Source organism: Protopterus annectens, chromosome 13.part0 (genome assembly GCF_019279795.1).
Source record: "Protopterus annectens isolate FY-2018-M chromosome 13.part0, PAN1.0, whole genome shotgun sequence".
NCBI lineage: Eukaryota > Metazoa > Chordata > Ceratodontiformes > Protopteridae > Protopterus > Protopterus annectens.
The window spans coordinates 734,443,241-734,469,470 of record NC_056747.1 but is presented as its reverse complement, the minus strand read 5'-3'; the positions used below and the strand labels follow the sequence as shown (position 1 = coordinate 734,469,470).

The following is a 26,230-nucleotide window of genomic DNA, read 5'->3' as shown; positions in this document are numbered from 1 at the left end:
AAAAGATCTGGAACTAGGTCCAGATGCCACGGTCGCTCCAAGAGAAAACGATGTAGAAAGGGGAACCACACTTGTCGAGGCCAGTAAGGAGCAATGAGGATCAATGAGGCCTTCTGAGCGATAGCTTTCTGTACTACTTGAGAGATCAGAGGGAAAGGAGGAAATGCATACAGAAGTCCCCAGGGCCAAACTTGGACTAGAGCGTCTCTGCTGGGTTGGCCTGGTAAAGGGAATAGAGTGAAGTATTCTCTGCACTTGCTGTTTTGGGGAGTAGCAAAAAGATCGCAGCAAGGCTGACCCCAATTGAGAAATATCTCTCTCACTACAGAGTCTTTCAGAGACCACTCGTGAGGCATGAGTATAGCTCTGCTCAACTTGTCCGCAATGTGATTGGACTTCCCGGGGATGTGCGTTGCTATCAGAAAACGTTGAGAAGAAATCGCCCATTGCCACAGTCTGAGTGCTTCTCGACACAGGGGGTATGATCTGGTTCCGCCTTGTTTGTTGATGTACCACACTACAGACATATTGTCTGTCTGGATTGCAATTGTTCCCAAGGGAAGAGAGTCTTGAAGGGCTTGCAACGCTAAAAGCACTGCTCTCATCTCCAGAACATTTATGTGCAAGTGGCATTCGTTTGGTTGCCATGTGCCCTGGACTGTCCTGCCCTGATAATGCCCCCACCCGATCAGGGAGGCATCCGTTGTCAGAGTAGCAACCGGAGGAGGTGGAACAAATGGTCTTCCGACAGGAGCTGGGGAAGACATTCACCACAGGAGATGCTTTTGCACGCTTGCGTGATCATAATGGTGTGAGACATTGGAAGTTCCTGGTATGACCACTGAGAAAAAAGCATCCACTGAAGGATTCGCATGTGGTATCTGGCCAATGGGAGGAGAGGTATGGCCGCTGCCATGATTCCCAACACCTTTAGAACTAACCTGGCTTTGGCTCTGTTGTTGTTGAGAAGAAGTGACACCAATTTGTGAATGTCTGATATCCTTTGGTTCGTTAACGTTGCAGACATGTTTACAGTATCTAAATTTGCGCCTATGTAGGTAATAGTACGACAAGGCGACAAAACAGACTTTTCGCAATTTATTGAAATACCCAGTTTTTGACAAACGCGAAAAGTATAATCTCTGGCCATCAGAAGGAGATGCTTGGTGGGAGCTGTGAGAAGCCAGTCGTCCAAATATGGAAACACCTGGAATCCTTGTCGTCTCAGGTGAGAAGCTACCACTGCCATGCATTTGGTAAACACCCGGGGGGGCAGTGGTGAGACCAAAGGGCAGGGCCCTGAATTGAAAATGACTGGTTCCCAGCCTGAAGCGGAGGAATCTTCTGGAGCGTCTGTTCATTTTTATGTGATAGTACGCGTCCTGAAGGTCTATAGAGCACATCCAGTTTCCTTTCCCCAATAGGGGAAGAATGGATTGCAGCGTGACCATCCGAAATCTTGTTTTCTTGACTGATCTGTTCAAGATACTGAGATCCAAAATTGGTCTCCAGTCCCCTGTTTTCTTTGGAACCAAAAAGAACCTTGAGTAGATTCCGGATCCTTGTTGGTCTGCTAACACTGGCTGAATTGCTCTTTTTGCAAGCAGTTTTGAAATTTCCAAAGCTGCTATATCCCTTTGAGCGGGTGGAACATCTGGAAGGGATTTTTTTGACTGATTTGGAAAGCGAAGAAAGGGGATAGAATAGCCTTCGGAAATGATGGACTGTACCCATTTGTCTTGAGTCAGGGATAGCCAGGCTTCTGGGTACAGTGACAATCTTCCCCCGACTGCCTCCGAAGATGGGCAGTCGGGCAACACCTCAGGGATGCTGAAAGGGCTTGTCAGGAAAGGCTTCCCGATTGCCCTGGTTCTGCGGACCCCTTCTGCCCCTAGGGCGACGTCTACCATTGTTATTCCCACCTCTGCCTCTGGTAGGAAAACGACTCTGTGCGTCAGGCGAAGTCCCTTGAGATTGTTTACGGAACCACATCTTCCCACCCTTCTGGCCTTTGGGGTAAGGCCTAGAAGGAGTCGAAAAACGGACTCCGACGGCAGAAAGGGTCTTGCCATCAGTCTCGCACCTAGTCAGGGTTTCTTTCACTTGAGGACCAAAAAGAGATGATCCATCAAAAGGGGAATTCGTGAAAGACGTCTTGAAAGGTTCTGCAAAGTTGCATAGCCGCATCCAGGCGTGTCTACGTAAGGCTACCCCTGTTCCTGCGGCTCTGCTCGCTCCATCGGCCGCATAAGAGAGGCGCATGGAGGAGTTGGAAATGGAATTAAGGATAGCCAGCTGCGTGTTCATTTTCTCTTGGAAACCCGCAGCTGTAGGGTCCTTCAACATTTCACTCGCTTCCTTGATCAAGTCCCTTTGAAGACGAGTGAAATGGCACAGGTAATTCAGCGAACGCATGGTAAATGTCGCTGAGGAGAACATCCGCTTCCGCACCTATCCATGGACCTAGATTCCTTGTTAGGTGGATGGACAGGCACTGAAGGATCAGCCAGTTCCTTCTTTGTGGCGGCAGCTACCACCATAGCATCCACAGAAACTCCTTTTGATAAAAATTGCTTGTCTGATGGAGCTGTGATGAATTTGGAGGGTCTCCTGGGAGTGGGGTCCACTGAATCAGGAGCCGTCCATGCCTTCTTAGCAACCACCTGCATGAGGGGTCGAAGGAGACACCCAGGAGGTGGAAGGACGAGAGCCAAACGCCTCAAGATACACAGATTCGTCCTCCGAAGGGTTGAGGGCTGGCCAATTTCCCCTCTGTTTAAGGATCTCCAGAATGTCTGCAAATGAGACATCTTCAGAAGGGGAACGGGGGGAACCCTCAGAATCATCCAGATCTGTGTCCGACGTGATAGACCCAGGTGAGTCAATGTGCTTCCTCTTGCACTTCCTCTTCCGAGCAGGCTCTTCTGCCAAATCAGGAGAGGCCCCGGAAGAGGATGAAATCCCAAAGGGGCTCCTGAGGAGCTGGCTCTCTGCGGTCCGGGATGAGGGAGTGAGTCGACTTACCCTGAGGCAGCATAGAGGGAGGGGCTGACGGAGCCGACTGTGGAGTAGAGCCAGGCTCTAACACACTCCGCATGACCTCGAATGCACCCCTGTCAGGCAGAGCCAGAGGTCCCCGCTCCGAGGAGCTAAGGACCCGCTCGGCACCGACAGTGATGGCTCTGAGGCCGATGTCGGAGCCGAACTCACCAGCGCGGAAGCACCGAGAGGGAGAGGGGGGTCGGACAAGGGTCCGATGCCACTCACCCCCTCGGAGCCGACGAGGGAGGTCCGGCGCCGAGATTCTTCCATGGAAGAAAACGGAGCCGACGTCGGAGCCGAAGACAATTGTCTCGGCTCGGTGACCACAGTCTCGGTTCCGACACGACCCGGCTCCGAACTCAAAAGAGTCGAAGGAGGAAAGAGTTGATGGACCGGGGCAGGCACCGACTGATGAGTCGGGCTCTGAAGCATCTGGGCTAGTGCCTCGGACTTAAGTAGTCGACTCACCACCCTCTGAAGGTCATGATCGGAAAGCCTCGATGACCTAGAGGAATGAGACCTATGGCTCCGTTCAGACAGCAGGGGAGATCCTGGAGCCGAATGAACGGAGCCAAGAGAAGGTGACCTAGACCTCTTTCTGGTTGTCGGCTCCGAAGATCTTGTCGGAGCCGACACGGGTACGTCGATAACCTGGGGCCCGCCCGGGGCCGGGGAAGCCACAGAAACTGTGGACTGAGTCTTATCGGCTCCAGCCGGAGCCGATAAAGGCAAAGGTTGAACAACCTGAGGTCTCGGCTCAGAAGCCGGAGCCGAAGACCTCGATGCCTTAGAGGGCTTCCCTGTTGGAACTGACAGGGAATCCTCTGGTTTTAACAAGCCTCTCAAAATTAACTTGTTCTTTCTCTCCTGCAGGACCCTGGGGCTGAAGCCATGACACACAGCACAGGAGTCCTGCAGGTGCAAAGGCCCAAGACAATAGACACAAGAAGTGTGAGCGTCTGTCAGAGACATTTTCTGACAGCACGCATCACACTTCTTGAATCCAGATACCTTTGCTTCCTTTGACATTATCCTAACTGACAGGAGTACACTAACACACACCAAACACACAGTTATACCCTGTCAGAAAAATTATTAATACTAAAAATAATTTACAATTTTAGTAAAAATACTAGAAATTAAGCACAAAAAGTTAAAGTAACTAAACAAACACACCCTAGGTTGAAGGGAAGGCCAAAGGCCCACGGGGAAGAACCAACGGTTCTTTTAATAAGAAAACGGGGAAAAATAGGGTCGGGGATAAAGAACTATATCCTACACTAAATTGAGAAGAATTAAAGTTAAAAGGGGAAAAAAAGAATAACTTTTTGTATAAAAAGCTAACACTCACCAGGAACCGGTAGAAGCAACCAACCACGAAGCTGTAGCGGCAAACGAGATCTGAGGTAACTCTCGCCTAGCATTGTGGGATATAAGGGGAGCCTCGAGCCGGTGGAACCAACTCTCGAGCTTTTAGAGTGGCCGAGTCGGAGCAGAGGTCGGCTCCGAACCCATCCAGCAAGAATGAAGGCGAGATAGACAACTTAACATTATATATATATATATATATATATATATATATATATATATATATATATATATATATATATATATATATATATATATATATGTATATGGGTTTACTTCAATAGCTCAAATTACCATAACACTAAATTGCATATGATCCAGAGAACAACACCGAACAATCACTTTAACGAACGTTCAGAATAATTTTAACATGAGAAAAGAGCCAGATGAACTTTGCCCTTTTTCACAATATAGTGCGATCTCGGAGTTGGTATATCTCTTTAAGAGGGGGTGTGGGAGGCAAAGATCCCCACTTGGGGTGGGTTTTATTTGCTCCAGTTTGTTTTATTTGTGGTGTTAGCCAAGTAATTCGGTCTACTGAATATATATATATATATATATATATATATATATATATATATATATATATATACACACATAAATATATATATATATATATATTTGGTCAAACCCAGAGCTGCTGGACATGCTACACTTAAAGAAATCCCAATCCCTCAGAGACACACTCTCCAGGGATCTAAACTGTGTCATCACAATGAACAAAACATGCTGGAGGGATGGGTACCTGACCCAGAGACTCCCCAGACTCTGGAACAGACTGCCCATGCATGTCAAGCTTAGTGCCTCTTTGGCCCTCTTCAAAAGGAACCTTGATGATTGGATAGGAGATAGGAAATTCACCCCAGGGATCACGTCAGTTGCCCTGCTAGACTGTGGTCCAGGGAAGTAAATACTGTGGGAAGAAATAGCCAGGAAATTGTTATGGCTAGGCTTGTATAGGCCCTAGGGCCGATAGCCTAGTACCAACCTATGAACCTATATATATATATATATATATAAAATATGTATAACTATATCTATATAAAAAAAAATATATATATATATATATATATATATATATATATATATATATATATATATATATATGGATCTACACTGAATTATAGAAATTACAAAACTTTGAACTCATATGGTCAGAATCATATGATCAGTTTTGTAACTTCGAACATTAAAAAAAGAAAAAAAAAAACAAATTAAAACACATATATGCAAGCCCCCCTGCACTCCCTACACCCGCCGCTACTAAAGTATACCAACTCCGAGATCGCACTACATCGTGGAAAAGGGAATATTCCCATTCCGCGCTGTATGGAGATCTCCGTTTAAGTGTTTGAAGTTTTAAAAATTCGATCATAGCGTTTCGGCCATATGAAATTCGAAGTTCTAAACTTCGATCACTTAAATAGGACCTATATATATATATATATATATATATATATATATATATATATATATATATATGGATCTACCTGACTACATCGACAGTTCAGAAGAGCGAAAACGACTTCACCGACGCCAGAAGATCGACAAGTTAGAAGACCGACGGAGGAAAACACCGACGCTGAGAACACTGAGATGGGGAAAGGATGTGTAAGTATGCGGTAGTGACGGACGTTAGGGTGCGAGTAAGGTAAGTGTGCGATGTTGACGGTCTGTAGGGATAGGGGTGGGATAAGTGAGTTAGGGTTAGGGCGCGGGTTAGGTAAGGGTGCAGTAGTGATATTTTTGGGTTAGGGGCGGGTTAAGTGAGTTAGGGTTAGGGCGCGGGTTAGGTGAGTGTGCGATAGTGACGGACCTTAGGGTTAGGGTTTCGGTTAGGGTTGTAAATAGTTGTGTATGTAAGGGTTAGTGTTGGTTTGTAAGGATTTTGGTGTGCTTGTGTTGTGTGTGTGGTTTTTGGACAGGGGATTTGTTTTGTTTGTTGATTGTTGTTGTTATGATGTGTCGAGTGTATGAGGTGTCGTGTTTGTGAACTGTCGATTATGTGGTGTCAGTGAAGTCGTTTTCGCTCTTCTGAACTGTCGATGTAGTCAGGTAGATCCATATATATATATATATATATATATATATATATATATATATATATATATATATATATACACACACACACACACACACACACACACATATATATATGTATACACACATACAGTATATAATATATATATAAATATATGTATGCATGTGTGTGTGTGTGTATGTATATATATATATATATATATATATATATATATATATATATATATATATATATATATATATACATACACACACACACACACAGTGGATATAAAAGGTTTACACACCCCTGTTAAAATGCCAGGTTTTTGTGATATAAAAAAATGAGACCACAATAAATAATTTCAAAACTTTTCTCACATTTAATGTGACCTATAACCTGTACAATTCAATTGAAAAACAAACAAATATGCTAGGGAAAAATTATAAAAAATAAAAAAATGCAATAAGCTGATTGCATAAGTGTGCACACCTGTAAACTAATACTTTGTTGAAGCACCTTTTGATTTAATTACAGCATTCAGTCTTTTTGGGTAGGAGTCTATCAACATGGCACATCTTGACTTGGCAATATTTGCACTCTTCCTTGTAAAAGCACTCCAAATCTGTCAGACTGCGAGAGCATCTTTTGTGCACAGCCCTCTTCAGGTCACCCCACAGATTTTCTATTGGATTTAGGTTTGGGCTCTGGCTGGGCCATTCCAAAAGTTTAATTTTTTTCTGATGAAGCCATTCTTTTGTTGATCTGGATGTATGCTTGGGGTCACTGTCGTGTTGAAAGGTGAAATTCCTCTTCATCTTCAGCTTTCTAGCAGAAGCCTGAAGGTTTTGTGCCAAAATTGACTGGTATTTAGAACTTTTCATAATTCCCTCCACCTTGACTAAAGCCCCAGTTCCAGCTGAAAAAAAGAAACCACAAAGCATGATACTGCCACCATGCTTCACCGTGGGGATGGTGTTCTTTTGGTGATGTGAAGTGTTGTTTTTGTGCCAAATTTACCTTTTGGAATTGTGGCCAAAAAGTTCATTCTTGGTCTCATCAGGCCATAGCACATTTTCCCACATGCCTTTGGGGGACTTGATGTATTGTTTTGCAAATTTTAGCCGGGCCTGGATGTTTTTCTGTGTAAGAAAGGACTTCCATCTTGCAACCCTACCCCATAGTCCCGACATATGGACAATATGGGAGATTGTTGTCACATGTAGTACACAACCAGTACTTAACAGAAATTCCTGCAGCTCCTTCAGTGTTGCTGTAGGTCACTTGGCAGCCTCCTGACTAGTTTTCGTCGGTCTTTTCATCAATTTTGGTGAGACGTCCAGTTCTTTGCAACGCCACTTTTGTCCCATATTTTCTCCATTTTTTGATGACTGTCTTCAATGTGTTCCATGGTATATCCAATGCTGTGGAAATTTTTTTGTACCCTACTCCTGACTGATACTTTTCAACAATGAGATCCCTTTGATGCTTTTTAAGCTCTCTGTGAACCATGGCTTTAGCTGTAGCAGGCAACTGAGTAAATGCCAGGAAAATCCTACTAGGATAGCTGAACTTTATTTGGGGTTAATCAGAGTCTCTTTAATTGATGGCTGGTGTGAACCCAAGAAGACAGCATGCTGTAATTAAATCAAAAGATGCTTCAACAAAGTATTAGTTATGCAACCAGTGTATTGTACATTTTTTTTTATATTTTTTCCCCTAACAGATTTGTTTTTCAATTGAATTGCACAGGTTATAGGTCACATTAAAGGTGGGAAAAGTTTTGAAATGATTTATTGTGGTCTCATTTTTTATATCACAAAAACCTGGCATTTTAATAGGGGTATGTAAACTTTTTATATCCATTGGGTGTGTGTGTGTGTGTGTGTGTGTGTGTGTGTGTGTGTGTGTGTGTGTGTGTATATATATATATATATATATATATATATATATATATGTATATATATGGATCTACTTCATATGTTTGACACTTAAATGGCGAATTTCATATGGCCTAGACCATATGATCGACATTTGAAATGTCAAACATATAACAAACAAAAGTAAAAAAACAACAAACACTTACCTAAACACTGCAAGCAGGGGGGCAAGCCCCCCCTGCACCCCCACACCCCTCCATTAACTTAAATAGATCAACTCTGAGATCGCACTGCAGTGTAGAATGGAAATATTTCCATTCTGCACTGTACGGTGATGCCGGATCCACATTATCGGCATTTCAAACGTCCATCATATGGTCTCGGCCATATGAAATTCGGTGTTTTGAAATGTCGACCATGTGAAGGGGACCTATATATATATATATATATATATATATATATATATATATATATATATATATATATATATATATATGTGTGTGTGTGTGTATGTGTGCGTGTGTAAATTAACAAGGGAAAACTAGTTGTACGAAAACAACTGCTCTTGATATTGGCGTACAACTTGCTGAAATAAGGCAGTTTTTACAACTTTTATGTTAAGATCTGTGTCAGCGATCACTTTCCATTCTTATTAAAGATACAGAAATGGGATTCAAGCTGGAATTGTTTGTTTAAACCACAGTTTATTAAGTGAAAACAAGAAATAAGCACTTTTGCCCTTGTCAAAGCTTCATCAGATCAAAAGATAATTTGCTAGTGAAGTAGAACCACTCTTCTCTATAAATATGTGAAGATATATAGAAGAAAACATTTGCCTAATAATTTTCCAATAAGAAAGCTTACCTGCTCCAATGGCCACTGTAAAAGCATCGCCACAAGCTACCATTGTTATCTTTACTCCACTCAGTCTTGATACCTCATAAGGCACACGGCTGTTACGACGAGTATTTGTGCCAAGTTGACCATGCTGGTTGCTGCCAAAGGTGTAACACTGCCCAGATTCTGTTGAACAGAGCAAAATGAAACACACTAATGTGAAACTGTGAAACTGCAACAGACAGTTTTGATTTATATGTTCTGCATAAGTGAAAGCACAATTTGTTTTAAAATTCTAGAAATTATCTTCAGGGAAGCAAATGCTTTCATGCTAAAATGACCTGTTCACCCTTTTATTCTGGTCATCTCTAAGATAAAGAATACCACACGGCTGGCTTCATGATCTGTTGCTTACCCTTTTCAATACTGTAAATTTCTGGAAATAAGATGAGCAGTGCACAGTGACTTGGCTTCTTATGTGGTCATATTTACTAGTGTTGATGTACTAAATCTTTCCATGTGAGAAATATTAAAAGAAGTCCCCAGTAATACTGCAGAAAATTCTTTGCTATACTCCATCACAGGGGACTGGATGTAGTGAATGCTGCACATCCTGAGTCAGTCCAGGGCCCCTCTAAAAATAAACAAATCATCTTTTAACCTGTATATTTCACTAAAGCGTTAATGATTTTTTTCCAACACCTTTATTGAATTATCACTTGTGACATAGGCAAATTTACATTCATATAAAAGTAATTACACTATAATTAACAAACATTTTTACTTCACATATATTGCAATATACAGTTTACTATCAAAATAATTAAATGCACCTTACTGTCTGTCAGAAGGTAGAACAGACAGGTGCAAAAAGGCAAAACTAGGAACGCAAATTCTGTCAACTCTGAAACGTCGACATGGAGCTTGTGTTTGCAGTTTTGAGCATAGGCGTTTTGAATTGGATTGTACTACAGTGGGGATCGGGAAAATTGCCCTTTTCCTCACTGTATTGTGCTCTTGTTGTTGGAATATATAATTAGCAGGGGGTGTGGGGGGTGCAGTCCCCCACATGGGGTGGGCAGGGGGCTTGCTGCCCTGCAAAACAGTAGAAATATGTATGCATTGTAAATGGTTTATTTTTCTGCTGGTGAGTGGCCTAGTCATTAGTGAATGTCGATTCTTGCCTTCTGAATGAATCGACATTCTGAGCAGTCAGCTTGCCATTGTTCGTTGTTCTGGTTCGGAGATGTGAACAATAATTGATAGGGCTTTCAATATTTTGATAGTAAACCACTGCATGTCATATAACCTAAGCAACATTACATACACTATTCAATTCCTGCCTTTTTTTTTAAACAAGATACATCTTTATTAAACCATCACTTACAACACAGGCAATCACACATTTATACAAATGAAAACAAACCACATCGACGCAATCCAAATTGCAAGCATTTTACATCACTTTCCATACTGACACACTCCCAGTTGCAAATATTCTACATCACTTATAATCTACCCAGTCTTTTTCAAACATTACATAGATCATTTAAGTATCGCCGCCTTTTAAACCTCATTCCTCCCTTGTATGTATTATTCCCACATTTCCCATTTTTTTCCTATGTAGTTTGTTCCTACCCTTTTCTAAAGATCTCAATTCCAGTTGTTTTATCTCTGTTACTATATTCACTACTTTTAGTATAGTTGGTTTAGAATTTGATTTCCATGTTCTAGTAATTCCTTTTTTGGCAGTCACCATTATAAGACAAAGCAAGATCTTACCATGCCTAGCAATTCTGATTCTGTATCATAGCCCAGAAAAATCATCTTCCTCATCAGCCCAATCTGCCCACCCAGCATCTCTGACAGTGCACCCCACAAGGAATCCTTAAAGTCTGTCAATTCACTGCACTCCCAGAAAATATGTTCCCCAATTACCGCTTTCTTTCCTGTCACACTTCCAACATTTGCTGTCTGCCTGAGGAAAAATTCTTTGGAGTCTACTTGGGATATAAAAATATCTATGTAAACATTTCCAGGCAAAAATCCTAAATCTTCTAGATTTTATTGCGTATTTGGAATACATACTATATCCTCCCACTGCTTATCTAATCTCTCTTCCCAATCCTTTCTAACCTCCTCTGATTGATTCTTATAGTTATCATGCAATATTTTACATGCTCTACTAATTATTCCTTTTGTAATGGCAGCTTCTGTTCTAGATTTTATTAAAACTCTACCAGTGCTAATGTTTCATTTAGGATCCTCCTATTTCTTTCTCTTTGCCTATACTCTGATATCAATCCCTGACAGGGAAGGCAATCTCTAACCTGCAGTCCAAAGAAATTCTTGGTGTCTTCCCATTCTACCATCTTTCTCTCTCTAGTTATTTGCTCCCAATACCTTGATTCCTTTGCCAGTTCTCACCAATAAATTCCAGCCCCCTCTTGCCTATTGTGTGTATCCCTAATTGCAGTCATCCCTATCCACAGCATCTCCTTTCTCCATTCCAGTGTTGATTTAGTTCTTAGAATACTTTCTACTACTTTATGGATATAATATTCTGCATGATTATTGTTATTCTCCTTAAAGGCCTGCATCCAAAATCCCGGTCTCTCCTTGTTTCTTAAGCCCCCCCCCCGTGTTTCATGGTCATCCCTTTCCACATTGAATTATAGTTTTCTTCTTGTGTTATGTACAGGAGTCTTAACTCTGTAGCTCTGAAATACCCCTTCAAATAAAGTGCTAATGACTTTGGTTTATTTATTTTGGCTTTAATGTGGTGTAGGCACAGTGGTGTCTTAATTCTGTTTTAATTGCTTTCCTACATTTTTTTATGATTTGTTTAAAATGAAGATGAATGATTGAACTGCTACATGCTAAGATGGTTATAAGTCAAAATAAGCAAACAGGAATGATGTAAGCTATATGGAGCTAGACATATCACATACGAATGCTCTCAAAGTAGCAAAACCTTGTGGTTAAAGTAAATTAATGTAGATTTAAGATGCCTAGTTACCTGTAATACTTAATCTTTATCTAGCTATTTGTTTAGCATAGAAGTAGGACATGCTGCTGTCACTCATTTAACCTAATTGCAAAACATGGTTAAGGTGAAAACTGAACAGCAGGATGAGGATCTTAGTATAAAGAAATAAAAACTAATTAAAAAAGACTATCAAAAGTATAAAAGCAGCAATACAAAATGTTAGTTTAACATAAAAATATACCATCTCTGAGACTGCTCAGCACTGGGGGGCAAGGAACAACTTTGTTATGCCCGCAGCTATTCAAGCTCACTAAATAAAATTGAGATTTTTTTCAGTGTAGCACAGGAGTCAATGAAAATAGTTCAACTCTTCCCATTTCATCAGAACAGGGTTCATTGTTTAGCATGCATCTCATAGGAGGATGAGGGTCATTGCAAGGGACTTTTTTTCTCTTTCTATTTTAAGCTGCCATAACCTCAGAGTTGATTATGCTAAGTAGAAGTGGCACAGTAGGGCACAGCTTCCTGTATATGATGTGGTATGAAAGCTGTGGTGAAGTTCATACACAGAAAAATATTCTTTTATGAAAACTTCCCTGATAGCTATACTGTCTGCACAGGAAATATGAATTTAATAAGGTGGTCTAGACTTATTCAGCATGTATACTATGCACTCAGTCCTTACTATTGCTGCCCTGAATTGTCAGTACTAAGGGAATAAATACACACACACATAGTTCAGGGGACTTCCCAGATGGCCGCCCACTAAGTAGCATCTTAATTTCAATTCTCCCAGTGTATAAAAGAAACTCAGAAAAAATTACCAGTGAATGTCCTTTTTTGTAAATTTCAGTTACTAGTAAGTGCACTGCCTAGATGCCAAAGAAATTTAGAGAACCTGAAAGACATTAAAAACAAAAGGTGAGGAGAAAATACTGGCTGGGAAGAATCTTGCAGCTGTTCAGCAAAAAGCAGTTCAAGCTCCAGCTATGACTCAAGACATGACTTCCAGTAATCTGGAGGAAAAACTAAGTCAAATGTGCTCAGGGCTAATTAACATAAAGGATACACTGACAGAGTATATCAACTCAAAGAGCAATGGAAAATGGAAGAAGCTTTAAAAAGATATTCAGATGAGCTGATAAAACTGTAAAAATCAGAAGCTGAAATGAAGAAAAGGCTGGCTGAGTATGAAACTGTTTTAAGAAGAGATGTTTCAAAAAAAATGCTAGAACTAGAAAACAGAGCACATAGAGAAAATCTGAGATTTTCTGCTGTACCATTGGAAATGGAAGGAACAGACTATTAATTTTATGAAAACACAAATAAGCAACTGGACTGGTACTCTACAGCAGTAGTAGTTAGTTGAAAGGGCACATCATGTGTATGCTTCAAGCTTGGCATTGAGAAAGCAGCCAAGACCTTTAATAGTAAAGATGCAATATTACCACCAGAAAGAGTTGATTCTGACAAAACTATGGAAGGAGGACAAAGTACTAAAAGTTGGGGAACAGTAAAGTGTTTGTGTAAAATGATTACTCACTGTACACTAGGCAGAAAAGTAGCAAATTTATTCCAGCAATCAGGAAAAGCTGGGAAGCAGGTGTGAGATTCAAGCTGCTGAATCCAGCTATCCTCAGAATATTTTTTTTCATGGAGGGTCAAAGTCATTTTTTGATGCAGAACATACCAAGGAGGGAATACAAATATTTGTCCAACAATAAGTGAACTATCAAACAGAAGGGGACTCTGCTTCTTATTTTTCTGCTAATAAAGCTAACAGAGTCACTATGCCAGTGAAAACATTTCCAACACTCAAACGGAAAATGCTTGAGAGACAGAAACAAGCACAGGAATTGGCTAGAAGAATGCGTATGTTGGAAATTAACCAGTTACTGGAGTTTGGTGATGGAGATCAACAGGAAGAAAACCGGCAGAAGTTTAGATAAAAAAGGAGATCCTCATACAAAAGAATCTCATAAGAGATCTCTGGGTCTGACTATGACTGCTACTTTGGTCATTTTATCAGAGCCTTCTCTAAAACCAGCCAAAAAGTCAGATCCAAAGGGGATCCAAAACCTAAATCCGCTACATCACCAGGGATAGAGTTACCTCAGTTATTGTCATATCCAATCAATCACCTCTTGGCTCCCATTGCATTTTTGGCACAATCTCCTCAGCACCATTTAAGACCCTCATCCATGGCCTCATTCATTCGATCTTCCAAGAGCCTAACTAAAACAGATGTGGACAGAATGATAAAGAAGTTTCTCAAGACACAGATACCAAAGGGACTTGTTCCAGCTCTAACCCCATCGGGTCTGGAGACCCTAGTTGGTACTGCACCTCTGATACTTCCTGGTAAAATCCCACTAATGAGGCTGCTATGAAGACGAAGTGCAAAAGGAGGCAGACTCTCCACAAGAGTCTGTTACCCAGGGCGGTAACTTTAATGAAGCAGAACAGTCTCCCCAGATCACCACCCAATGATGTCTCCTTTGGAGACATCTTAAAACTCCTAAAACAAAGGGGTGGTTGGTCCCCTTCCCAAGAGGAGTCGGTGTTCCTGGAGGCCTTTGGAGCTGGCTTGTCTACCTCCTGAGTGACAATACCCATTGACGAGCTGAATGATTTAGTCTCTTGATGGGAATGTCAATTCCTAGGAGACCAGACAGGATTCTGGCACCACCTAAGGCTAGACTACACTGAAGTAAAGGAGTACCTGCTGATGCCATGGTAATAGCGGTGGCCACTAAGAAGGAACTGGCAGAACAAAATTCTTCTGTCCACCCCCCCCCCCCTCAACAGGGAGTCTAGCGTGCTGGACAGCTTCAGAAAGGATGTCTATGCTTCAGGAACCTTTGCCCTCAGGTTGCTGAATTATCTGGCGCATTTTACTGCAAAATCCTTTACTAATGCATTCTACGGGCACCTACAAGAATGCATGGATTGTGCTATCCCAAGCAAAACCAAGATTCACTCCTCCAATAAAAGGAAACTATTTTGATGGACCCCTGCCATAAACAAGCTATACAATAGAAGGAGGAAACTAGTACAGAAAAGAATAAAATCCCAAGAAGGTAAGACCAGTCTAATCAGTATCAGCAAGAAACTACGTTCCCTCATAAAATCATCCAAGGCTAGCTTCAAAAGAAAAATTGCTATGGACTCCAAAGATAACCACAAGGCATTCTTTAGCTATGTCAAGAATCTAAGTGGCAATTCTCAGATCTGCTCAGAGTTAATGCAGAATGGCACAAAATACACTGAACCGACAGATATAGCCAACATCCTGGCAGACAGCTTCAGTGCAAACTTCACCCCCCTCTCACCCCCAAAAGGGCCAATAACCATACCAGAAGAATGTAGTGCCCCTGAAATCACAGACACTCAGGTTAAAACAGCCCTCTCCAAAGCCAAAAACACAGCATAATTGGGACTGGACAGTGTCCCAGGCTGCGTCCTACATGAGCTCAAAGATGAACTAACCCCTTACCTAAACACAATGTTCAAACTCAGCCTCTCCACAGCCTACATGCCCACAGAGTGGCACACAGCAAAGGTTATTCCGCTCCACAAAGGTGGAGCCACAACAGACCCCGGGTACTATCGCCCTATAAGCCTGACTAGCTTGGTCTGCAAGGCTATGGAGCACATTATGGATCTCATTAACAGAGACATTGGGAACCTCCAAACACTGGACCCTACCCAGTTCGGCTTTGTTAAGGGCAGATCATGCCTCCTAAACCTGGTGGACTTCTTTGAGACAGTTACCAAGGCTATAGACGAGGGAAAGGTGGCCCACACTGTCTACCTAGACCTCGCAAAAGACTTCAACACCATTCCCCATTCTGGTATTATAGACAAGCTCCCCAGCCTGAACATAAACCCCTACATCACGAGATGGGTTGCCAACTGACTCACGGACAGAAGCCACATGGTAAGAGTTGCAGGAGCTAGATCTGACTCTAAACTGGTTACAAGTGGAGTTCCTCAGGGCTCTGTACTAGGACCCCTCCTGTTCGGCATATACTTCTCAGAGGTACAGGCAAGCACAGGAGGACTATGGCTGATCAAGTTCACAGACGACTGCAAACTAGGGGCTATAATTGATTCTCCGGATGACACAGACATCCTCCAAAAGTGTCTCACTGACACAGATACCTGGTGTCAACACCATGGCCTCAAGCTAAATGCCAAAAAGTGCATAGTCATCCCCTTTGGAAAAAACAAAGTACCCACAAACTGCCACATAGGTGGTAGTCCCCTAAATATGGAAGACATAATAAGGGATCTGGGGACCCAAGTAGACAGTAATCTCTCCTTTGATAATCACATTGCCAAAGTGGTTGGACAATCCTTCTATGTGGCCCACCTAATCACAAAAGGGTTTGCATCAAGATCAAAAGATGTCATTGTGTCCCTCTACTCATCACTCATCAGACCCATCATAGAGTACAATGCCCCATTTGGGATGTACCTTATAAAACACCTGCAACAGCTGGAAAGACCACAGAAGTATGTCACCAAGAGGATCGGTGGCCTCAAACAGATGCCCTATGCAGCTCAACTGAAGAAACTCCAGCTGTACTCAGTTGCATACCGCCTACTCAGAGGTGATCTCCGCCTGACATATAAGGACATGTCCAACCCAGAATTGATGGACATGCTCCACCTAAAGAAAACCATATCCCCTCGAGCAACACACTCTAGGGACCTAAACCTCACTATAACAATAAATAGGACATGCTGGAGGGATAGATTCCTGTCCCAGAGACTTCCCATGCTTTGGAACAAGATTCCAATCTACATCAGGCAGAGCTCCTTGCTAACACTCTTCAAGAGTAACTTTAACGAGTGGATGGGAAACAAAAAGTTTACTCCAGGGATCACTTCAATGGTTCTGCTGTACAGAGGCATAGGGAACTAATCTAAGGGGTGGTGAAAGTCAACACATTCTGGCTAGGCTTATAAATGCCTTCTGGCAGATAGCCTAGTACCTACCTATGAACCTATGAACCATATCCTCCAAGGCAGACAGTACTATTTCCTCACAGTTGGTTACCCTTCAGTCTATTTCAAATTTATCCATGAGGCTTATCTCCATGTGGCTGAAGGTACCTCATGGGTGGCGGGGTCAGGCATTTCCATCAGGAGACATGCCTGTATGTGCTTATGTGATTTTGTGAAACTTTTTAAATTTTCTTTCGCCAATGGTCCCTTTGATAGAAATGCCTTATTTGGCCCCAAAGTAAAAGACATGCTCTCTAGGTGTGAGCAGGAAGGGAAAACCATGTCTGCTGTGGGTGTCCGTTTTTCAACCCCTCAATGGACCTTTGCTAGGAACCAATGAGGCAGACAGAAAATGTGGCTCGAAAAATCTAAGATCCTTTCCAAGATCCACATGCAGATAGTTCTCCAGGGGCAGAGGGGGAACTTCAGTTGAAAACATTGTCCTTGTGGCACAGGTGGTCTGCATAATCAGGGATCAAGGGATACCTTCTCTAACAGATCCTATCAGTGCTCCTGAAAGGAGGCCCAACTGTCCATCTCTGGAGGCAGTCAGGGTTCAAATATCTTTGCACCAGACAGCCTGGCTAGAAATTACAAATGATTCATGGGTGTAGAGGATTACACCCAGAGGTTATATAAGACCATTTTCCCATCCACCACCACTAGTATCAAACAAAATTCCCAATGTTCGACCCAGTCAGAGGGAAGCAGCAACACTAAAAAACCATGGAAAGAATTATCATGGAGAAGATCAAGAGAGATATAGCAAACCTCCAGACACTGGACCCAACCCAGTTTGGTTTCGTCAAGGGCAGATCATGCCTACTTAAACTGGTGGACTTCTTTGAGAAGGTCACCAAAACAATGGATGAGGGCAAAATCATTCACACTGCCCACCTTGACCTGGCCAAGGCATATGACACAATACCTCACTCGGGCATTGTTAATAAACACAAGAGGTTAGGTACAAACCCATATGTCACCCAGTGGATAGCTAACTGGCACACAGGCAGGACCCAGGAAGTTAGAATTGGAGAGTCTACCTCTACAAAGAGGCCAGTCACAAGTAGAGTCCCTCAAGGATCAGTCCTTGGACCTCTCCTTTTTGGCATTTACTTCTCAGAAGTCAGGGTCAAAGTCACTTGTCTCTGGCTGACTAAATTTGCAGACGATTGCAAATTAGGAGCTGTCATTGAATCTCACACTGACACAAATGTTCTCCAGGAGGGGCTGACACAGACAAACAACTGGTGTCAGAGCCATGGACTAAAACTAAATGCCAAGAAATGCATAACAGTTTCCTTTGGAAGTCATCCATCCCTGGTAACTATCATATTGACAACACATCCCTTAGAGTTGACCCAGTAGTCAGGGACTTAGGGACACACACAGATAGTAATCTAGCCTTTGATCATCACATGTCTACAGTGGTGAGGAAATCATTCTATGTTGCGCAACTTATAAACAAAGGTATGGCATCTAAGTTCAAGGAAGTCATTGTTCCACTGTATAGGGCATTCATCAGACCTATCATTGAGTACAATGCCCCCTTTGGTATGTACCTAATCAGGCATATCCAACAATTGGAATGTCCACAGAGGTTCCTCACTAAAAGAATATAGAGCGTACGTAATATGTCCTGTGCAGACTCCCTCAGACCCCTATCCCTGCATTCCGTCTCCTACAGGCTTTTGAGGGGAGCTGAAAGCCTGGCATACAGGGCATTGTCAGACCCCACTCTGATGGACCTCCTGCATGTCCACAAAACAAACAGTACCAGAATTACCCATTCTAAAGACTTAAGCCTTGCCTGTGATATAAACAGGACCTGCTGGAGAGATAGGCATGTATCCCAGAGACTACCCCGTCTATGGGCCAGGCTCCCCAATCATGCATAGCAGAGTTCCTCCCTAACCCAATACAAATGTAACTTGGACAATTGGATGTGAAACCGGAAATTCATCCCTGGTTTGTCACCTGTGTCTCTAATGGCCACAGGTAACCTGTACATGGTTCATCTCCTCAGCCCACGCTTACACTTATCAAGGGTATCAGAACTTGTCAGAGATTTGGGATGCATGGCTAGGCTTAAAAAGGCCTTTGTGGTTGTTAGCCTAGTAAACACTTATTAACCTATGAACTAAAAATAAACAAACTGCTAGAAAAAAAAGTAATCCAAGAGGTCCCCTCAGACTAGAAAAAGTCCGGAACTTATTCAAGATTCTTTTTAGTGCCGAAAAAGACAGGGGACTGGAGACCAATCTTGGATCTCAGCAAAGTAAATGGATTGGTTTGGCATACAAAGTTCCAGATGGTCACAGTTCAGTCTATTCTGCAGTTTCTGCACAAGGACGACTGGATGTGCTTGATACATCTTCAGAATGTGTACTATCACATCAAAATGAACAGATGTTCCATAAGATATCTATGCTTCCAGCTTGGAGACACTCATTACCAATTCAGAGCACTGGCCTTTGGTCTCATTACAACTCCCTGGGTGTTTACCAAGTGTATGGCAGTAGTTGCAGCTCACTTTGAGACTGCAGGAGTTCCGAGTGTTTCCATATCTGGATGATTGGCTCTTGACTGCTCCGACCAGGCATCAACTAATTCAAGCACAGGATTACTTACTTCAGCTCTGCTCTCATCTGGGGATTTCTGTCAATTACAACAAATCTCCACTCAGTCCAACTCAGACTTTGGAATTTATCAGTACTCTGTTCAATACTGTCACTCAAATAGCTTCTCTCTCCCTGTCTCAAATTCAAACAATTCAGTTCCAGTTCAGAAAGATCATTCAGAGTTCTCCTTCAGCTGATCCTATACTCCAAGCACTGGGATCCATGTCAGCAGCAATCATTCTGGTTCCGCTGGCAAGGTACCATATCAGAATTCTTCAATGGACACTCGCAATTCAATGGTCTATTCTCCAATAACCATTATCCAGTCAAGTCAAAATAATGCAAGCTTGCAAAAATGACCTTATATGGTGTATCCATTCCAATTAAATACAAGAAGACCATTAAAATGTTGCCCTTTCTAAAGTCATTAATATTTCTCATTAGCTTTTTTCCTCTTCATTGCTTCTAATTTTGACTGAAACAAGTTTAAACGTTCAAGCATATCTGTATAAAGTGATGGACTAGCATCAAAATTAGACAGAACAAATATCTTCTAAAGTAACAATTTCATCTTTTAAGTATTTCTCTAACTTGATAAAAAAAAAACATTCATCAACAACATGTAATCAGAACTCAATTTTAAGTTAAGCTCCTGCCATCTTTTAAGTAAAGAAGGATACAAATTACCATACATTGGCATTTTGAGAATTCTGAGCCCCGTGGTTCGATAACCAAATGCAAGTAAGCCTGAAAGCTAAACCGCTGCCACTGGAGTCTCTTGAAAGTCTGTACTTTCTTCTCAAATGACAGCACTCATTGTAAAATCTTAACTTCATGTACAGACACACTTCCTTCAGGCTGTAACTATAAACCCAATGTACCTTGTAGGAGAGAATATGATTGCATACTCAACATATCATTCACTCGTCAACATGTCTTAGGTCTCTGGCACAGTAGGATTGAATGAAGTATGAAAGTTAAGTGATGGTTGCATTTCAGGAACAAAATCCTGTATATCCAACTAAGTAAGCATTCCATCCCACACCAACAAAACAAGCAAAACGATGCAAAGTAATAGGGCCAGAAAAAAAGAGATCAACAGCGAACCATAAAGTTTATTTAGACAATATGACATGGGTCTTTTGGATGAGATGCATGAATATGTCCTTAATGAACGTGAACTGCAGATGTTGCCGTAGTTTGCTAATTGCAAGCAAAGGTCAGTAACAGCTAGTAATGTTGTTGTAAGCAAAGATGATCCAGTTCATTCAGTCCTGCTGCAGCAGTGAGATCTAAGACACGTTGATGAGTGAATGTTATGTTAAGTATACAGTCAAATCCGTTCCCACAAGGTATGTTCGGTTTATCGTTACAGCATGAAAGAAGTGTGTCCGAAAAAGACGGCATGATTTTACAATGAGTGCTGTTTCTTGAGAAGTACAGACTTTCAAGCGACTCCAATGGCAGCAGTTTAGCTTTCAGGCTTACTTGAATTTGGGTATCGTACTACGGGGGCCTCAGAATTCTTAAAATGCCAACACATGGTCATTTGTACCCTTCTTTACTTAAAAGATGGCAGGAACTTAACTTAAAACTGAGTTCACATTACATGTTGTTGATGAATGATTTTTTATCAGCATAGAGAAAGTCTTATAAGACAAAATTGTTCTTTAGAAGATGCTAGCTCATCACTTTGTACAGATATGCTTTAATATTTAAACTTGTTTCAGCTGAAATTAGAAGCAGTGAAGAAGAAAAAGGTAATGACAGATATGACTTTAGAAACAGCAACATTTTTTCATGTCCTAAAGAGCATGATACCAACAGTTGTAAAGTAATGGTAGGGGGGTCAATGCACAATTTAGATGCCATTACTTTACCTAATCAGGCAGAAGAAATGTCGGTACTTGCGTATTATCCTAACCACATTTCAGAACTGACATACTTTGTTGTGTTTAACAGAAAATGGGTTTGTTAAGCTTTAAAGGGGTGTGTATGCAACTAAGTGGTGATGGTTTGAGGCAGGGAGAGGAAAAAACTTTAAATGTTGGACTCGTGTTAGGTGTGTGTCATTATTTTGGTAAACTCCACTGTGTCACGCTGCATCGCAAAACTTCCTTGCTGATGACAACCTCAGCAAAGGGAAGTTGCTCAAGAATATTCAGTGTGACTTCTCAGTGTAAGTAACCATCCAAAAAAAAGGTGCTTACAAGAAATTCTGACCAAGGGGACAGTGATTCCTCAGAGTGATGCCTTTCTCCCCATCCAGATTCCTCGCCCGGGGGTGTTAAACTGTTATCCCGCTTCAGACGGATAGTCATGTGCATGTCAAATTGTGTTGCTGCAGCAGCCACTTACAGTACTATCGACAAGTGCTGCACACGCTGAATGATTCACACACACACACACACACACACACACACACACACACACACACACACACACACGTCCCAAACATAGCAATCACCCCTTGCAGTGTGTACACCTAAACAGAATTGAAATGGACCAGTTGCCTTTTGGTGAAGGTGGTGAGTTGCATGAGTTAGTTGAGGAGTCACTGACAAGCAGCACTCCTTCTAAGGCTGAAAAGGCCGTTACCAGGGAACACGATTTCTCAACTTTTTCCTCTTCCAATATAAAAAGAAACACTAGCACACAACACTTCTGAAGGCTTCATACACCCCTTCCTAGCTTAGCAGACCTTGTTTCACAGTAAATATTACTGAAATGCGGTTGCGATAATACGTATTAATATACAACATGCATTCAGTCTTCTCTAACACATAAAAAACAGATAAGCCTTTCCACCAATGAAACACTTCTTCATTCTTGCTCAGAGCAAATCACATCCTATTACTACACTCTATTCCTGGGAAACACTAAAGCTGGCATATTTAACAACAAAAATAATGGCTCATAGCTTAGCAGACCTAGTTTCACAGAAACATTGCGATTTCTGCAAGTACTGAAATGTGGTTGCGATAATACGCAAGTACCAAAATGTCAGATGCAATGAATACCAAAACTGTACAGTTATGCCCTGTTTCTCAAGTTGATAATATAGGTGCATTTGGTTCTGTTAACCTTGCTGACCAATTACAAAGAAATATACCATCTCCTTCTAATAGTGGGCAGGGTTTTCACAATTTACCGACTCCTCTGCGATACAATCTTCCATAGAAGATAAAAGACAGAAAATGGCCCAATTTGAGAGGAAGAGGAAAGCAAAGAAAAAACAATGAAGAAAGAATAAGATACAGGGTTACAGAACTGCACAGTCGCTCAGCAACCACGAGATAAATAGTGAACTAGTGGTCATGAATCTATCTGACTTAATACTACCTTCGTCCGCTGTTTCACTTTTGGCTAAAGGAGTACAATTTATCCCTTCAAATGGTTCATAGGTTAGTACTAGGCTATCGGCCTTAGGGCCTATACAAGCCTAGCCATAACAATTCCCTGGCTATTTCTTCCCACACTATTTACTTCCCTGGACCCCTGTCTAGCAGGGTGACTGACGTGATCCCTGGGGTGAATTTCCTTTCTCCCATCCAATCATCAAGGTTCCTTTTGAAAAGGGCCAAAGAGGTGCTCTGCTTGACATGTATGGGCAGTCTATTCCAGAGTCTGGGGAGTCTCTGGGTCAGGAACCTATCCCTCCAGCATGTTTTGCTTATTGTGATGACAAGGTTTAGATCCCTGGAGCATGTGGCTCTGACGGATTGGGATTTCTTTAAGTGTAGCATGTCCAACAGCTCTGGGTTTGACATGGCCTTGTATGTTAAGCAGAGATCGCCTCGGAGTAGACGATATGTGACAGAGTATAGCTGAAGTTTTTTAAGGTGGTCAGCATAGGGCATCTGCTTTAGGCCTGTGATTCTTTTAGTGAGGTATTTATGCAGCCTTTCCAGTTGTTGCAGATGTCTTGAGAAGTACATACCAAATGGGGCATTGTATTCTATAATGGGTCTAATGAGGGATGAGTGCAGTGGAACAACGACCTCCTTTTTTCTGGACGAAAATCCCTTAGTGATGAAGTGTGCCACATAGAAGGATTTCCTGACTGTTGTGGCGATGTGGTTATTGAAGGTGAGACCACTGTCCACCTGTGTCCCTAAGTCTATTATCACATTTCCGGTGTTTAGTGTACTGCCACCCATGTGGTAATTCACAGGTACATGTTTTTTTCCCCAAGGGGGATAACTATACATTTCTTGGAATTGAGCTTGTGCCCATGGCTTTGGCACCAAGCATCTGTTTCTGTAAGGCCCTTTTGAAGAGTATCAACATCATTTGGGGATTCAATAATGGCTCCCAGTTTGCAGTCATCTGCGAACTTTGTTAGCCAGAGTCCCTTAGTGTTGGCCTTTACTTCAGAGAAGTAGATGCCAAACAAGAGAGGTCCCAGGACTGAACCCTAAGTTACTCCACTTGTCAATTGTCTGGAGCTGAATTTGGAGTCAGCTACTTTAACAGTGTGGGTTCTGTCATTAAGTCAGTTGGCAACCCATTGAGTGACATGGGGTTAATGCCCAGCTTAGTAAGTTTATCTATGATTCCAGAGTGGGGGATGGTGTCAAAGGCCTTGGCGAGGTCCAGACAGGCTGTGTGGACTGTCTTACCTTCATCCACGGCTCTGGAGACTGATTCAAATAAGTCAATCAGGTTCAGGAGACAAGATTGGCCCTTCACGAACCCAAACTGGGTAGGGTCCAGTGATTTAAGGTTGCCAATGTTTTGTTTATATGTTCCATGATAATACGTTCCACGGCCTTGCAGATCAGGCTTGTCAGACTGATGGGGCGGTAGTTCCAAGCTGGATCCCCCCTTGTGGAGTGGGATAACTGTAGCTGTGCACCACTGAGGTGAAGGTATGATTAAACATGACACTTAGATGAGGTGCCAGTTCATTTTGTAGTTCTTGTAGTACACAGTCCGAGATGTCATCTGGTCCCATGGATGCTGTATTCTTAGGTTTGGAGAGTGCGTTTTTTACCTGTGTGGCCATTATTATTGGAATTTGGTAATCTTCCGGTATTGAGATGGGCCATTTAGGGGGTGAGAGGGGGGTGAAGTTGGCACTGAATCGATCTGTCAGGATACTGGCAATATCCTTGGGATCAGTATATTTAATGCCATTCTTTTGTAGCTCAGAGCAGATCTGAGCATTGCCATTTAGATTCTTAACATAGTTATAGAATGCCTTGTGGTTATCTTTGGAATCTTTGGCAATTTTATTTTCGTAACTAGCTTTGGAGGACTTTATGAGGGATCTCAGCTTCTTACTGAGGTTGGTAAGGGAGTTTTTTGCATCCTGGGACTTTCCTCTTTTCTGCAACAGTTTCTTTCTTTTGTTGTAAAGTTTATGGCAGGGGACCACCAGATTGGCTTCCTTTTTTTGGAGGAGAACATCTTGGTTCTATTTGAGATGGCACGATTCATGCATGAGTGGGTGTGCTCATACAGTGCCTTAGTGTAGGACTCAGCAATCGAATTTTCAGTTCCTGTCTGCATGGGTGTCATGAAGTTTGTAACTTCTGACTTGAGTAGCATGAAGTTGGCTTTGGAGAAGTTTTTTATGGAGGTTTCCTTACTGGGAGGGTGGGGGTGGAATGTGGATGTGAAGGGTGATTAGCTTATGGTCTGACCTGACCAATGAGGGGGTGACCATAGGTGTGGAGCATCAATTTCCCATGTTGGTAATGACCATGTCTAGGATATTGGAGCCTCTGGTGGGACTATGGATTAGTTGATCCAGGGCATTGGAATTTATGAATTCCAAAAACCGTTGGACAAAGGTGATGGTACACAAGTAGTTTTCCCAGTTAATGGCAGGGTAGTTCAAATCACCCAGTATTAGGGCATTCGGTTGTGTAGTAATATTTTCCAGTATGTTTAGAAAGGTATAGTGAGAATCTTGGGGCATGGTGGGGGATCTGTAGCAAGCTACAATTTGGACTGCAGTCTTACCTAGTGATGTTAAGTTGTCATTCTCGCCTTCATTCTTGCTGGATGGGTTCAGAGCCGATCCTCGGCTCCGACTTGGCTGATACTATAGCTCGAGAGCTATTTTTACCGGCTCGAGGCAGCCCTATAACCCACAATACCATGAGCTAACTCCCCAGATCTCGTTTGCCGCTTCGCTGCGAGGTTGTCTTTTTTTACCAGCTCAGGTCAGTAAAGAGATTTATTCTATTAAACTAAATTTTCAGGTAGTTTTTCCAGTTAGTTACCCTTGTTTAGGTCCCTACTAATTGTCTTATTCATACAACCCTTTTTGTAGCTCTTCTTCCCTTCTTTAGTTAATTTTTATCTTTGGGCCTACGGGCTTTACCTTAGTTTCCCCACCCCTTACAGTGTCTGTGTGTGGGTTTAGTCAGTTCCCTTAACTTTTCTAATTTTAAGTTGAGTGTGTGTGTGGACTGACTGTGTTTACTGTGGTTAGGACTATGTCCAAAGA

General features: G+C 42.1%; 1 protein-coding gene across 1 annotated transcript in view; it reads right to left on the bottom strand.

Moving 5' to 3' along the window:
* The window catches only part of NEK8 (NIMA related kinase 8), an 806,012-nt gene that overhangs the window by 135,076 nt on the left and 644,706 nt on the right, over positions 1 to 26,230 (bottom strand). The window contains exon 13 of the mRNA XM_044054419.1: positions 9,175 to 9,333. Coding sequence (XP_043910354.1) covers positions 9,175 to 9,333 — 159 coding nt within the window. The remainder of the gene's footprint in view (positions 1 to 9,174; positions 9,334 to 26,230) is intronic.